This window comes from Canis aureus, chromosome X (assembly GCF_053574225.1).
Source record: "Canis aureus isolate CA01 chromosome X, VMU_Caureus_v.1.0, whole genome shotgun sequence".
Taxonomy (NCBI): domain Eukaryota; kingdom Metazoa; phylum Chordata; class Mammalia; order Carnivora; family Canidae; genus Canis; species Canis aureus.
In genome coordinates, this window is record NC_135649.1 from 41,268,210 (window position 1) to 41,282,315 (window position 14,106).

Genomic DNA, 14,106 nt, shown 5'->3' on the forward strand with positions numbered 1-14,106 from the left:
CTGGGTGGACTTCATCTCCTTTCTTCATTGTCACAACTGCTCCCTTGTTCAGACATCATTTCTCATATGGAATTACTACAACAGCTTCTTTTTTTTTTTTTTTTTTTTTTTACTACAACAGCTTCTAACCTGGTTTCTCTGCATCCAGTCTTACCCCTTCCAATCTGTTGGCCACACTGCTACTTGAGCAATCTTTTAAAAATGGAAATCTGGGCAACCTGGGTGGCTCAGCGGTTTAGCGCTGCCTTCAGCCCGGGGCATGATTCTGGAGACCTGGGATCGAGTCCCATGTCGGGCTCCCTGTATGGAGCCTGCTTCTCCCTCTGCCTGTGTCTCTGCCTCTCTCTGTGGTCTCTCACGAATAAATAAATAAAATCTTAATAAAAAAATAAAAATGGAAATCTGGGGTGCCTGGGTGGCTCAGTCGGTAAAGTATCTGCCTTCAGCTCAGGTCGTAATCTCAGGGTCCTGGGATCGCGTCCCACGTTGGGCTCCCTGCTCTGTGGAGAGCCTGCTTCTCCATCTCCTGCAGCTCCCTCTGCTTGTGCTTTCTCACTCTTTCAAATAAATAAGTAAAATATTAAAAATAAATCAAAATAAAGCATTTCTTTAAAAAAATGGAAATCTGATTATGCCATTTCTCTGCTTAAAACTATTTTCTACTGGATTAAACTGAAAAACCTATGAATGGCATATAGGACTCTTGGTGACCTGGCCCTTGCCTTAGCTGACATCATAGATCTGAGCAGAACAAATGCCTTGGAATTCTGAGACTCTAACATATCCTCCTCTTTAATGAAGTTCTTTTTAAAAAGATTTTATTTATTTATTCATCAGAGACAAAGAGAGAGAGAGAGAGAGAGGCAGAGATACAGGCAGAGGGAGAAACAGGCTCCATGCAGGGAGCCCGACGTGGGACTCGATCCCAGGTCTCCAGGATCACGCCCTGGGCCAAAGGCAGTGCTAAACCGCTCAGCCATCCAGGCTGCCCTATCTTCTTCTTTAAAAACAATTTTCAGGGGTGCCTGGGTGGCTCAGCCAGTTAAGTGTCTGACTTTGGCTCAGGTCATGATCTCAGTGTCCTGGGATCGAGCCCCCAGTCGGGCTCTGCACTCAGTGAGGTGTCTGCTTGTCCCTCTCCCTTTGCCCTTCCCCCTGTTCATGCTCTCTCTATTTCTCTCTCAAATCAATCAATCAATAAATAATTTTTTAAAAAATAAAAACATTTATAAAAAAAAACCCTGGGTGTTACTGTACACTGTTCCTTCCGCCTAGAAGGCACTTAGCACCAAGTCCCTCATAACCCCATTTACCTAGCTATCTTTCTTTCAATATTCAAGTTAGGGAGACCCTTCTTGTCCCTCCTCACCTCCCATGAAATCAGTGTTTGGGTGATGCTCTCTATCTTCCTCTGCTGAGCTACTTTAATCATACTATTTTTTTACTCTGCATTGCCATTATTTGTTTATATCTGTGTCTCTCTCCAAGAAGCATTATGGTAGAGAAAAATGAACAAATTTTAAAATATCATAATGATAATAATATCACTAATACAATGCAAGACCCTGTTGTAAGCACTTGCTGTATGTTTATCCATGTAATCCTTACAATGCTGTGAGGAGGGTAGCTATTGCTGAAGTTGAATCAACATGACTCAGTGATAGATCGAACGTAGGGCTAGAGATGAAGGAAGAATCTCAGCTGACTACCAGGTTTCTGACTGGAGCAAGTGGGCGAACAGTGATGGAGGTGCCATCTATTGAGATGAGGAGTACACACAGGCAGTATGTGAAGAAGAGGAGTCTGGGTCAGGGTAGGGGAAAGAGATTTTCAGTTTGGGTATTGCCATTCTTTTGCCATTCCTTGATAAGCAATCTTTCCAGAAGCTTCAGGAATAATGCAAGTAATGAATTTTTCCCTCTGGCAGGCATTTGGAAACACCACTGTCCATCTCAGTAAAGCAGACTAACCTTCCAACATTTCTTCGCTAGCTTACTAGAAGCAGGAGGGCTATGTTTTTGGGATCCTGGCCTTTTTCTCACCTTATGCTCTGGCTTGCGGCTCCCAGAAGACAGCGAAGACACCGTGGCCTTGCAGCCTGCAAGTTCCTGCAGTTCCTGTACCTCCTGGCCCTCATGTCCATCCCTCAGCAGGTGTGGGCGCCCCCTTACAAGATAGGGGTTGTGGGCCCTTGGGCTTGTGATCCTTTGTTCTCAAAGGCTCTGCCTGAGGTCGCTGCTCGATTAGCCATTGAGCGGGTCAACAGGGACCCATCATTTGACCCGGGTTACTCTTTCGAATATGTGATTCTCAATGAAGACTGCCAGACTGCCAGAGCCCTTGCCAGTTTCATTTCTCACCACCAGATGGCCTCAGGATTTATTGGCCCTGCCAATCCTGGCTACTGTGAGGCAGCCTCGCTCCTGGGAAACAGCTGGAACAAAGGGATTTTCTCCTGGGCTTGTGTGAATTACGAATTAGACAATAAAAACAGCTACCCGACCTTTTCTCGGACGCTCCCTTCTCCCATCCGTGTGCTGGTAACTGTCATGAAATATTTCCAGTGGGCACATGCCGGAGTCATTTCCTCAGATGAAGACATTTGGGTACACACCGCCAACCGAGTTGCAAGTGCCCTTCAGAGCCGTGGCCTGCCTGTAGGGGTCGTCCTGACCACGGGACAAGACAGCCAGAGCATGCGGAAAGCTCTGCAACAGATTCGCCAGGCTGACAGAATTCGCAGTGAGTGCTTTCTCCCCGCTGAGGTTTAAATGTGGTTCCGGGAGGAAAAAAAAAAAAAAAAAAAAAAAAAACGATCTCCAAAAGGTTTCCTACCCTTCCACCCTAGGAGAGCACCCCCCCCCCCAGGTTTTCATGCGTCTGCCCTCTTTCACTCCCACTCAGGCTCGAAGACCATCTGGCTTCAAGAGAGCCTATTTTATGAACGAAATACAAGTACAAAGAACTTGGCAGTTAAGATGCCCTTGGATTCCAGTGCCTACACGCAGCATCAAGAGCAACTGTAGCCACGTACCCTTCTTGCCTATAGGACCCCTGTAGTTTCGGATCAGCCAAAGCGGGGTGCTCTTCTGGCTCCCTTTTGGTCCGTTCTTGTCACCTGCTTCATCACATTTCACTTGGAACCTGTCTTCTCTGGACTCCAAAATATACATCCCTTCTGTCCTCTTACCCCCACCCCCAAAATAGGGCTTATCTCTTTGCAACACACAGCTAACTGATTCAGAGGGCCCTAGCTGATCGATAAAAGCATAGTAAAATGTGGAGAATGCCCAGATTTTTACCTCTCCCTTCCCATGAGAAGGTTGACGCTCAAAGGTGATTCTTGCAGAGGCAATGGACAGAGCGTGAAGCAAAGGACTGACCCTGCAAACCTTCCGCCACCAGAGCTAGCTGGGTAGGTTTGGGGGAAGAGGAGCCCTTCCTGGTCCTCTTGAATCAGATGTCTCTTACTCACTCTTACAGCAAGCCCTCGTGGCACAGTTTTGATATTTTCTAGTCCAGTGTTTTAATTTTTTATTTATTTATTTTATGATAGTCACAGAGAGAGAGAGAGAGGCAGAGACACAGGCAGAGGGAGAAGCAGGCTCCATGCACCGGGAGCCCGATGTGGGATTCGATCCCGGGTCTCCAGGATCGCACCCTAGGCCAAAGGCAGGCGCCAAACCGCTGCGCCACCCAGGGATCCCCTAGTCCAGTGTTTTAAATCTCCACTTTACATTTTTTTCTGGAAAGTGGCAGAGATTTGTGGACCACTGTTCATTTCCCCTTTGCACCACTTGAGACCGGCCAGCTCAGAAACTCCTTCTCAAATTGATTAGTGCTAGGATTAGTCCTGGTCCCAGTCATTTCCTTAACATAACAATGAGTTTGTTAGAGAATGGTCCCGTTTAGCCTGGCCTGTAAACAGAAACCCATTTTAAATTTCAAAGGTCACCAGTATTGGACCTTCATTATGACCCTTATGGGAAGATGAGGACAAGAAGGTTTCATTCCCAGAACTACAGTAGTCTGCTTCCAGCTCCAGTCTACAAGATCCTATAATGTTAAGCAATCAGTGGGGCTCTGATTACTTCATAATAGAGCTTGATACTTTCAAAGCAGAGCACAGAATTATTTTTAAAGATATAAAACCATTTCCAGGGAGGAGTCATGCCAGAAACAGGCTAACAGATTTAATATCGTAATTTTATAATATGTCACAAATCTTCATGAAGCCCCATGTCTCCTGCGAGCTTACAGTTCAGTGAGTGTTTCCCATCCCACCCATTCTAAATAGTATACTCTTTGAAATGATAGCTTGGCCTCTACCATGAAATGTTAAATAAATCCAGGCTCTGAAGCACTTTGGACATCAGACTGAGTGAAGTTAGGACTGAGTGCTTGCCACACACAAGTCGTCCGAGTCAGAGACGTAGCAGATGTACATATCATTGACCCACTATTCAAGATTCATTCCTTTGGGTCGATGTTTCTCACTCTGATGGCATACTAGAAGTACTTGGACACTTTTTCAAAATGACCAGTGCCAGGATGCCACCTGTGGAGACTCTGGTTGTCTGCAGTGGGGCCCCAGCAGAGATCTTTCAAATAGCTTTCCAGGTGCCTGTAAAAATGTAGCCAGGGTTAGGAACCACTGCTTTAAGTTAATGAAAATGCAAATCAATGGTCCTGACTTTAGGTTGCCAGTCATTTCTGTCTTAATATAACTTGGTTTAATCAGATTGTCTTCTTTAGAACACTATGCACCAGCACATTAAAGGAATGGAAGTTTTAAGATTGGAGAAGGAAAAGCCTAGAGAGGAAAGTCTGTGGTTATTGAGCAGAGGCAGACTCTGGGTAGGAAATGAAGTAGGGACTCAAGGCGATAAAAGGGAATGAGGACAAGGCTCTGCACTGCAGGATTTTGCCTCTGGTTTCTGACAAAACATAGGCAGACTCAGATGAGGCATGCTGGGACCTTATTGACAGGAGACAGAATGGGGCTGGGGCTGGGGAGCAGGGAAACTGAGCCATCAGTTGGGATGTGGCCTCAGTATGACCTCTACCAGTGTGGCGTAGCCAAAGATGTGTGGGACTTGGATCTGGTACAGCCAGCTGTTGGCACCTGAGGGCTCACTGAAGCAGTGGGTAGGGTGCGACAGTGGGAGTTGTGGAATGGGGGTGAATCAAAGTAAGCTAGTGAGAGCAGTGTCTCAGCCAGTGCAAGCATGAGAGGCAGGATTCAGAGCATGTACATAAACAGACTATCAGGACTCGAACTGAGTGGCCTGGGGGTAAGGGGCACATTTTTTATCCCATCAAGCAAGTGGGAGATCTGGTGAGAAACAGAGCCAGAGGCCAGTGAGTAGGAACTGAGGCAATAGGGCGGTAAGGAAGGTTAACAACACACCAAGCACAGCACATACCAGATCAAATCTCTGATTTTCTAGCCCCTCTTCTCGGGGTGGACGGAGACTGCTCAAGTATTCCTGGCTGTTATCTCTCTTGATTAAAAGGCACTAAGCTTTTTGTGTGAGCTCAGCCCAGCCCAGCCTCTTCCCTATTCCGTTGGCTGTGAGGCTACTTCTTACACTGTGGGTCCCTGGCCGAACCTTCAGAGAAGGACTCTTGGTGATGTACAAAATATGGTGGAAATGGATTCTTTCCTTCAGAAAGGCCCAGCAATATCTGGCAGTAATAAAAAAAATTGTTGAAAGATTGGTTTTGTCCAGCCTGCTCACAATAACAGTGGTCCCAGCCCCAGGTGGTGGTGTAGTGAGGAGTAGATGTGAGGATGAAGGGGAGAGGAGGTTTATCTACTTCTGGTTGGTGGGTCGCTTGTCCTTTCTGTAAATTTAGATTTCCAATGAAGAAGCATCGCTGGCACTTCACTGGAGTCAGAAGAAACGTCTCTCTCAGAATCAGGTCTAAATTGTTCTCACAGGATACTGAGGTGGTGATAACACATAGTAGTAAAGATGATAATAATAATAACAATAATAATAGCTGTGGGCTCTTCGGAGGGGAAATAGCAGGGGTGTTACTAGACGCTGCCATAGAGACAATGAGAGCAACCATAATACCACTTTACATGTGAACAGCTCTCTACAGTTTACAAAGTATTTGCATATAGATAATCTCATTTAATCCAGGATTACCCAAAAGATAGGTATTTCCTTTCAAGTTGTACAACACCTGTGAGTCTCACATAACAAGGAGGTAGGTGTAGGCCTTTATTAACGACAAACAATGGAGTAAATGAAGTCCCAGAGAAGGGGGGTTTCAGCCTTTCTTGCTCATTTTCCTTGAAGCTTCAGAAGCAATTACCAATAATCTTTGTTTCTGACAAAGTCAAATAATATAGATAGTAATCGAAGACAAAGGTCCTCAATTTACAGTTGTGCTTATAGAGGTTGTGGCTGGCCCAAGGGGATCAAGCTGAGTGGGCATGAGGGCCAAAATCCAGTTCATTCTCTACTTAGACCATTAGCCCTGATGGAGATTTGGATCCCCTGGCATAAAAGAGCACTCACTCACCAGGCGGAGCACCTGTGGGGTTGCAATGACCCAAAGGAGTTTTGTTTTTGTTTTTGTTTTTTGCTTAATCTCACAAAGGCTAGAAGGAGGCCTCACTAAAAAGCTCTTTGGGGAACTTTTCAAATGGCTATTTCAAGCCCTCCACTCCTCTCCTCACCTTTTTGCCTATCAATGCTTGGCTGATTTGTGAAATCCTTTCCATTTGGGTTTACCAGGCTGTTGAGCCATGGGGACGCCTTTAAATCCTTTCAAATTGGGAATGCTTCATTACAATATGATATTTAGTAAATAGGACACAGAATGGTCTTCGTTTGTTCGAAATTAAAAAGCTTATTACGATGTTATTGCTGGGGATCTGGCTAGCCTCTTCCCATCTATTGGAGATTATTATACATAAAAAAGACCAAAAAAAAAAAAAAAAACCCAGCAACATTGGTAATAGCTAATATTTGCTGAGAGTGTATTGTGTCCTAGTCATTTTGCAAGGGCTTTGTATAGACCATCTCATTCCATTCTTGCAATATCCCTGTATTATTATCTAACACACTTTATCGGGCAGCCCCGGTGGCGCAGCGGTTTAGCGCCGCCTGCAGCCCAGGGCGTGATCCTGGAGACCCTGGATCCAGTCCCATATCAGGCTCCCTGCATGGAGCCTGCTTCTCCCTCTGCCTGTGTCTCTGCCTCTCTCTCTCTCTCTGCATCTCTATGAATAAATAAATAAAATCTTTAAAAAAATAACACACTTTATGGATGAGACTATAGAAACCAAAAGAGGTTAAAGATCTTGCCTAATGTCACACAGCTAGTGAATGGGAAAGTCAGGCTACATGCTCCGGTTGGTCTAAACAATGCCTCTCAAACTTTGGGGCTTGTTAAAACACATGTTGTGGGGTTCCTTCTGCAGAGTTTCTCCTTCAGGGAGGAAGGTTGGGGAAGAGCCCCAGAATTTGCATTTTTAACCAGTTCACAGTGGTGCTGATGCTGCTGGTCTAGGCATCATTCTTTGAGAACCACTGGGTCAAGTGAAAGACTTATACTCTACTGCCTCCTGCCTACCTGAGATATGTCTCTAAAGCATACTCACTTAAGATCGTGTGTGCCATGTAGGTGTATAATTCAGCTCTTCCATTTTTTTCTTAATTGTTGGGCCCACTGATGAAATTCTTTTAAGCACCTGGAGGTAGCTGGTGTTGGCCTTCTTTTCCTACAGTAGTAACAACAATGACATAATACTATGGCTAAGAGCCTTTGTGTCGATAGGGAATTTGGTATAGAATTTGGTAGAGATAAGTATAAGTCAATGTAAATGGTCAAAGACAACCCACTTTCATGAATGGGTTCAATGGGTAATGATAAAATTATTGAAGACCCTGCACAAGAAGAAATCTCTAAAGAGGCTTCCAGCATCTAGACTTCCAGCATTTAAGAGGCCTTCTCTGTCTAGCAGTTTTAAAAAGTCAAAGAAAACATATGTTGCAAGGTGTGGCGAAATATTAAAAACTTATCTCAAGATGGGCAGCAATGTGAAGGCAATAAATGCACTCGTAGTACCAGTTTTATTGGATATGAGAAAACACAATCTGATGTAGGTAGAATGGCCATTAAATGAAACGTGTGTCTGACATCGTACTGAGCTACTTGCACTGGTTCAACACAGGTGGCAGGTAAGGAAGTGGTGGTCTCTGGACTTAAAGCCAAAAAATGTGTGTGTTGGGGGACAGAGGATATCCTCAGCTGATAAAAACAGTCACACATCGCCTCGGTGCAGTGTTCTTACATTGTGCTTTGAAGGCCTCCTGTACCGGATCACACACTGTAGGGCAGAGCTGGGAAACATGCAGATTCCAGAGTCTCCCACCCTCTTCTTATGCATTCATTTTATAGACTGCCTAGAAGAAAGCTGACAGGAAGAGGGTCTGGATGTACTTCTTTCACAGTATGGCCAGATGGCTGAATCCTGGGGGAATGTGAGACTTGGGATAAATCACACAGCATGCCACCCCCTCCCTCTGGCCCATGTACCTTCCCCCCTCTCTCAACATTTGTTAAAACATAATATGTTAAAATAAATTTCAGTGATAGGAGGAGATGGCACAAAAGGGTTAAAATGAAGATAAAGAACAGTAGAATGTGGGGTGAGGGGGGTTTTGTTTTTGTGGACTGGGAGCAAGACTATGGGCTCTTAGTATGAATGTGACTCCTAAGGACTTAGATGTGAGACTGGGCTCAGTTTCCTCCACTAAGGACTCTATAGACAGTAATATGCAAGAAAGAAAAAAAATAAACTTTGCCTTCTAAGAGACACAATTCCTCTATCTCAAGGAACTATCAGACAGACTATTTCAATACAAGAAGGGAAAGAGTTGAGCAACTTAGTAATAGACTTCTTGTGGAGGTTCATGATGTTTCTAGCTGCTGGTGTTGAAGGTGAAAGAGAAGGTCCTGGACAGCCTGCCCTAGTGGGTACTACAGTATGAAGACACAGCTGCTGGATATCTTGAGTGGGGTTCAGGAAGCTCAGAGAAAATACTAGTATCATACTGTGGTGAGATGGGATCTCAGGAGGATGTATCTCCTGATCCTTGTTTTGGCTAGAGAGTGGCTGACTATTAACAATCAGGATGGAAACTTACAAATTAGTATTCTTCAATGATCACCCAATGACCTAGGCCTTGTCCACTAATCCTTTCCTGACAACAACTTACAGGTAAAAATCCCATTTTAATGAATGTAATTTTGAGATAATAAAGCTATTTAGTAAAATCATCATGTAGAACAGATGCATCCACAAATCTCTGTTCACAAAGCATTCAATCTATTAAATTAAGATACTTATTTGAATTCAGCATATCTGCTTCCTACTTTAGTTATGTTCAATGGTGAGGTCTTGCCATGCAAAAAATGAGGGAGCCTGTGACCAGACCCTCTCAAGGCTTACATTTGCTCATCTATCAAATAATAGAGGAATGAAAGGAACTAGTAGGTCTCACAGAGTCTTTCCAGTTTGAACATTCTGATTCTTTGTCTAAAATATCCTTAGTATGGGCCAAGGAGAGAAAAATTACAAGGCGAGATTAAGGTTGAGGGCAAGGTCTTGAGCATAGTTAATGACACTAAGCATTAAGGAAAATATGGTAGAATTTACCTGCTCAGTAAATATTGCTTCAACTTTTTCCTTCATACTAATAATCCAAATATGCCCATGCTTCACATCTCAAGGAATCCACAAAAGATACCCAAGTGTACAACCAGACATTCATTTAAACGATGTTCATTGGGTTCATAATATGTACCAGGATCCAGAGATAAATAAGACACAGTACTTGACTGGTCATTGGGTACAAGCTGATGCCAAGAAAGGGGTACGATGTGATAATAATTATTTAATAGCTGGCTTGTCAGGGGAACATACCCCTGATTTGTAACCTTTGCTGATTTTCATGGAGTGATTTCCATAATCACTCCCACCATACCCAATTTCAAGCTATAAGTCTGACACTGACTAGCACACATAAATCCCTGAAAATTTAACTCCAGGCTCTTGTGAACTAGCACCAGCCAGCTCCAGCACACTTCTGAGGAAGTGTGACCTTATGAGTGGTGGCTCTCTTCAGCTGAGGGCAATTCTTAGAGAGGTGTTAGCTATCCTCTCCTAACACCAGCCGCAGCCCCCCCCCCACACACACACACCAGCAACTAGGAGAATGACTGCTTCCGTCGTCAAGTGTACATCTGAGTGGTACACCATGGCTCCCACTACACATAATGTATGTTAAAGTATTTGCGGTATTTCAACCAACATAAAGCACTTAATTCCATTTAACATACTCCATCTAATGAAATAATTTTAATATTCCTTGAAAGATAGTAAATACAATTTTATCTCTGTTGGGTAATCTTGGTCAAGTCAACTAATCTCTGTTTTTGTCAAAGAAAGATACCAATATGGACTTATTTGCTAAGGATCCTGGTGGACAAACTGACCAACTAACGGAAACACCAGACATAACTCATTTCTCTCCCTCAATGGATCTGTTACTGGACTAATTTGCCCAAACCAATTCACGTTTAATAGTGTAACCAAATTTAGGGAGTTCGATGTCTTTGGTTCTTATTTTTCCTTCTGAATCCAGCTCTTGCCTTGTCAAACCTCTCTGGCACTCCATTTCCCCATTATATAATGTGTAATTATGCACAAAGGAGACTGAATTCCTCCTGTGGCTCATAAACTAGCTCCAAAGATATCCTACAGTATCTGAAGGAAGATTTAAGAATCAGAATACAGGCAAAACCTTTTGGGTCGATTATATTGAAGGCACTAATGGTTATTTGAAAACTCAGATTATGCTGTGTTTGTGTGTGTTTAATTTAAATCATCTTGATAACTTGCTAGTTACTCCTTAAAAAACTGAAAGGTGTCAGCTCTAGGTGAAAGGGGATAGTTTCTGGGAGTATTTATCCAGTGTCAAAAGGTTTTTGAAAATGGATGAAGAAATATGTAAATGCCAAAGACCAGTCACTGAAAGTAGTTAAGCGTACTCAGTTCCTGAGATTAAAGGTTCCGTGTAAGCACGTATAATTAATATTTACCAATAGCAATAGGACCTTTGCCTTTCTTCAAGGAGCTCAGAATACTTGCCAGGCATTATCTAATTAAACTACTCAATGTACCTGTGAAATGCTTTGGAATCTACATTTGAAAGATGTGGGCACTGAAGCACAAGTGGGTTTAAACTAAACTCATTTAGCATGCCAAGGGGGAAATTGGATAGAAGACTTTCAGTCTCATGATCTTGCTGTCATTCTTCAACCGTGGCCTCCTCTAATCCACTCTATTCTAGCATATCCTTGCCAAATAACATAGTTTCATAAGTCTAGGGAGAATTAAATAGAATGCAAAGTAATTCCAATTATAGAGAAGTTAGATTTTTAGAAGTTGATCATATCACCCACAGTATCATTAGTATTTAGAGGTGAATGTGAGCTAGTATCATTCATTGTCTATAATGGCCATGGTAAGGGTGGGCACAGTTGTGCAAAATTTATTGGGATGTATGTTTGCTGAGCTGGACAATAAATAGCAATGGTGAGAATGTCTCCCATCTTCTCCCTCTAGCCTTTTTATTCTTAGGTATAAGAATAGCTACTATTTTTTGAGTGCTGTGTGCTAAGCCCATTATATGAATTGCTCCTTCAATCATCACTACCACCCCACAAAGTATATATTTATGATCTCCATTTTATAAACGAGGCAGAGAGAGGTAAAGTGATTTACCTAAGGGTATACAGCTAACCATAACTAGTGATGCTAATATATAAACCTGAATCTTCCAATCCTAAAGCCTCTTCATTATGCTACCTCCCATTTGCTAAATTTTTTCTTGCTGCTGTCTAGTATTAGGCTCTGCAGGTTGTAGACATGTCTGTTTTGTCCTTATGCCTAATCCAGAGTCCCTGAACATCCTTCAACCTTAGCTCGGGGCTTCAACATCTTGATCATCTCAGAGGAATAAGATAAAAATAATTTACCAATTGGTTATAACACATTTATTTATTTCTCCCAATCTGTGGTTTTTGGAATTCTATTTTACTAACATATTACTACCATAACCTCCCTGCTTTGTTGGTTTCAGTAATCATCATGTGTATGCATTCTGCCTTGATTGGGGGAGAGACTCAGACGCATCTCTTGGAATGGGCTCACGATCTGAAAATGACTGATGGAACCTATGTCTTTGTTCCTTATGATGCCCTGCTCTACAGTTTACCTTATAAGCATACCCCCTACCAGGTCCTGAGGAACAACCCAAAGCTCCGTGAAGCCTATGATGCTGTGTTGACCATTACAGTGGAGTCACAAGGAAAGACCTTCTATCAAGCTTATACTGAGGCAGCAGATAAACATGAAATTCCTGAGAAGCTGGAGTTAGATCAAGTAAGTGAAGATTTACAAGTTACCATAAATGGAGACCCTCAAAAATCAGGAAGGTCAATATTGTTCCTATGAAGAGCCTCTATTCCATAGGCAACCCAATCAAGAGCAGACAGCCACACACAAATTAAAAACACCTTTTGTTTGCAGGAAACATTTATAAAACAAAGACACATTGTTGAAGAATTTCTTTTTACTGTCAAGCCGCCTACAATGACAGCATGTAGCCATGAAGGATAAATAAAATATATTTAAGAACAGAGAAACAAAGCTTTTATATATAGTAGTGCTGTTCAAAGGGGCTAGAGAAAAGAAGTCTTATTGCGACCCAAGTTCACCTAGTTTGAATAGTTCTAAATCTCTTCAAAATAAAAGAGAGCTGGTGTTATGAGACTATATTAACTTTATTATTGATGATAGCAGTATTAGAGAATGCGGCTTCTGTTTGTTGGCATTTGAGCTTCCCAATGCTGAAACTGAGGATCACCCAGACTTCTCCACCTAGTCAACAGCGTTGCAGGATGACCATATCCTGGCACCATGAGGGCATGCCTTCTGTAAAATATACAGCCTGGAGGAGCATAGGGGAGTATGTGTTTCCTGTAGGTAGCTGGCTCCCAAGAAAGAGAAGTTAGGAGGGGCTGGGCTACACAGGCTTAGTTTTCCTTCCAAATTAACCTGTCAGGTTAAGTCACTCCTTCTTTGTGGGAAGGGATCAGTAAGGGGGTGAAGAGAGGTCAGGGTGTTTTTTTGTTTTTTTGTTTTTGTTTTTGTTTTTGTTTTGCTAATAGAGCTATCTCTGTATGAAAGGAATCATTTGGAATGGGGAAGAATTCCTCCATCCCAATATACAAGATATGCTATTTACATGTGTATAAGTGGAATATATGTATAAACATATTTCAGATTCAAGTCACAGACACTTAGGACTGGAGGAAGATAAAGGAGTGGGGAGGGGAAGAAAGCAGAGAAAGGAATGGAGAGCAAAGACAAAAAGAGGAAACATACAAAGAAGACAAGGGATATGGGAGGAAGGCGGGGAGGCCAAAGATAACAGTTAAATTTGAAAAAAATACTGAGGGGTTTTTTATAAGTTGGAGGCCAGATATAGAAGAAGGCAGTGATTTTTAGAAGTATTTATTTTAACATGCAAGTAGGAGTAAAAGTTCTAGCATTTGCTAGCTACTGTATCAGTTATGATGCTTCTGGCTGCGAGTTCAACACACAATGGCCCAAATAATTTTTTTTTTCAAAATTTGAAGGTATGGGAACTCGAGGGTCAGTTAATTTATCAGCTCAATGATGTTATCAATGAACCAGGTTCAACTCATCTTTCCACTTTACAAGCCATTGCATGCTATCTTATCATCATGATTTGGTTGGTCTTATGGTCCCATGATGGCTGCCACAGTCCCACGATAGCTGCCACAGTTCCATCATATATTATAGGTGGAACTGTCTCCAGATAAAAATAGGGAATGTCCTTTTCTTGTGCTTCTAAAGAGTGAGGAAATCTTTTCCAAAAGCTCCTCAAGCAGACTTCTCTCCACACTTTCCTGATCACATTCATGTCTCCTATGTATACCTAAATCAGTAATTTAGAAAGAGGAACAAGACCATCATGATTGACCCTATGG

General features: G+C 42.6%; 1 protein-coding gene across 1 annotated transcript in view; it reads left to right on the forward strand.

Moving 5' to 3' along the window:
* The first annotated feature begins 2,012 nt into the window (after positions 1-2,012).
* GUCY2F (guanylate cyclase 2F, retinal) overlaps positions 2,013-14,106 on the forward strand; it is a 99,202-nt gene continuing 87,108 nt past the window's right edge. Inside the window, exons 1-2 of the mRNA XM_077890404.1 lie at positions 2,013-2,742; positions 12,171-12,472. Coding sequence (XP_077746530.1) covers positions 2,013-2,742; positions 12,171-12,472 — 1,032 coding nt within the window. The remainder of the gene's footprint in view (positions 2,743-12,170; positions 12,473-14,106) is intronic.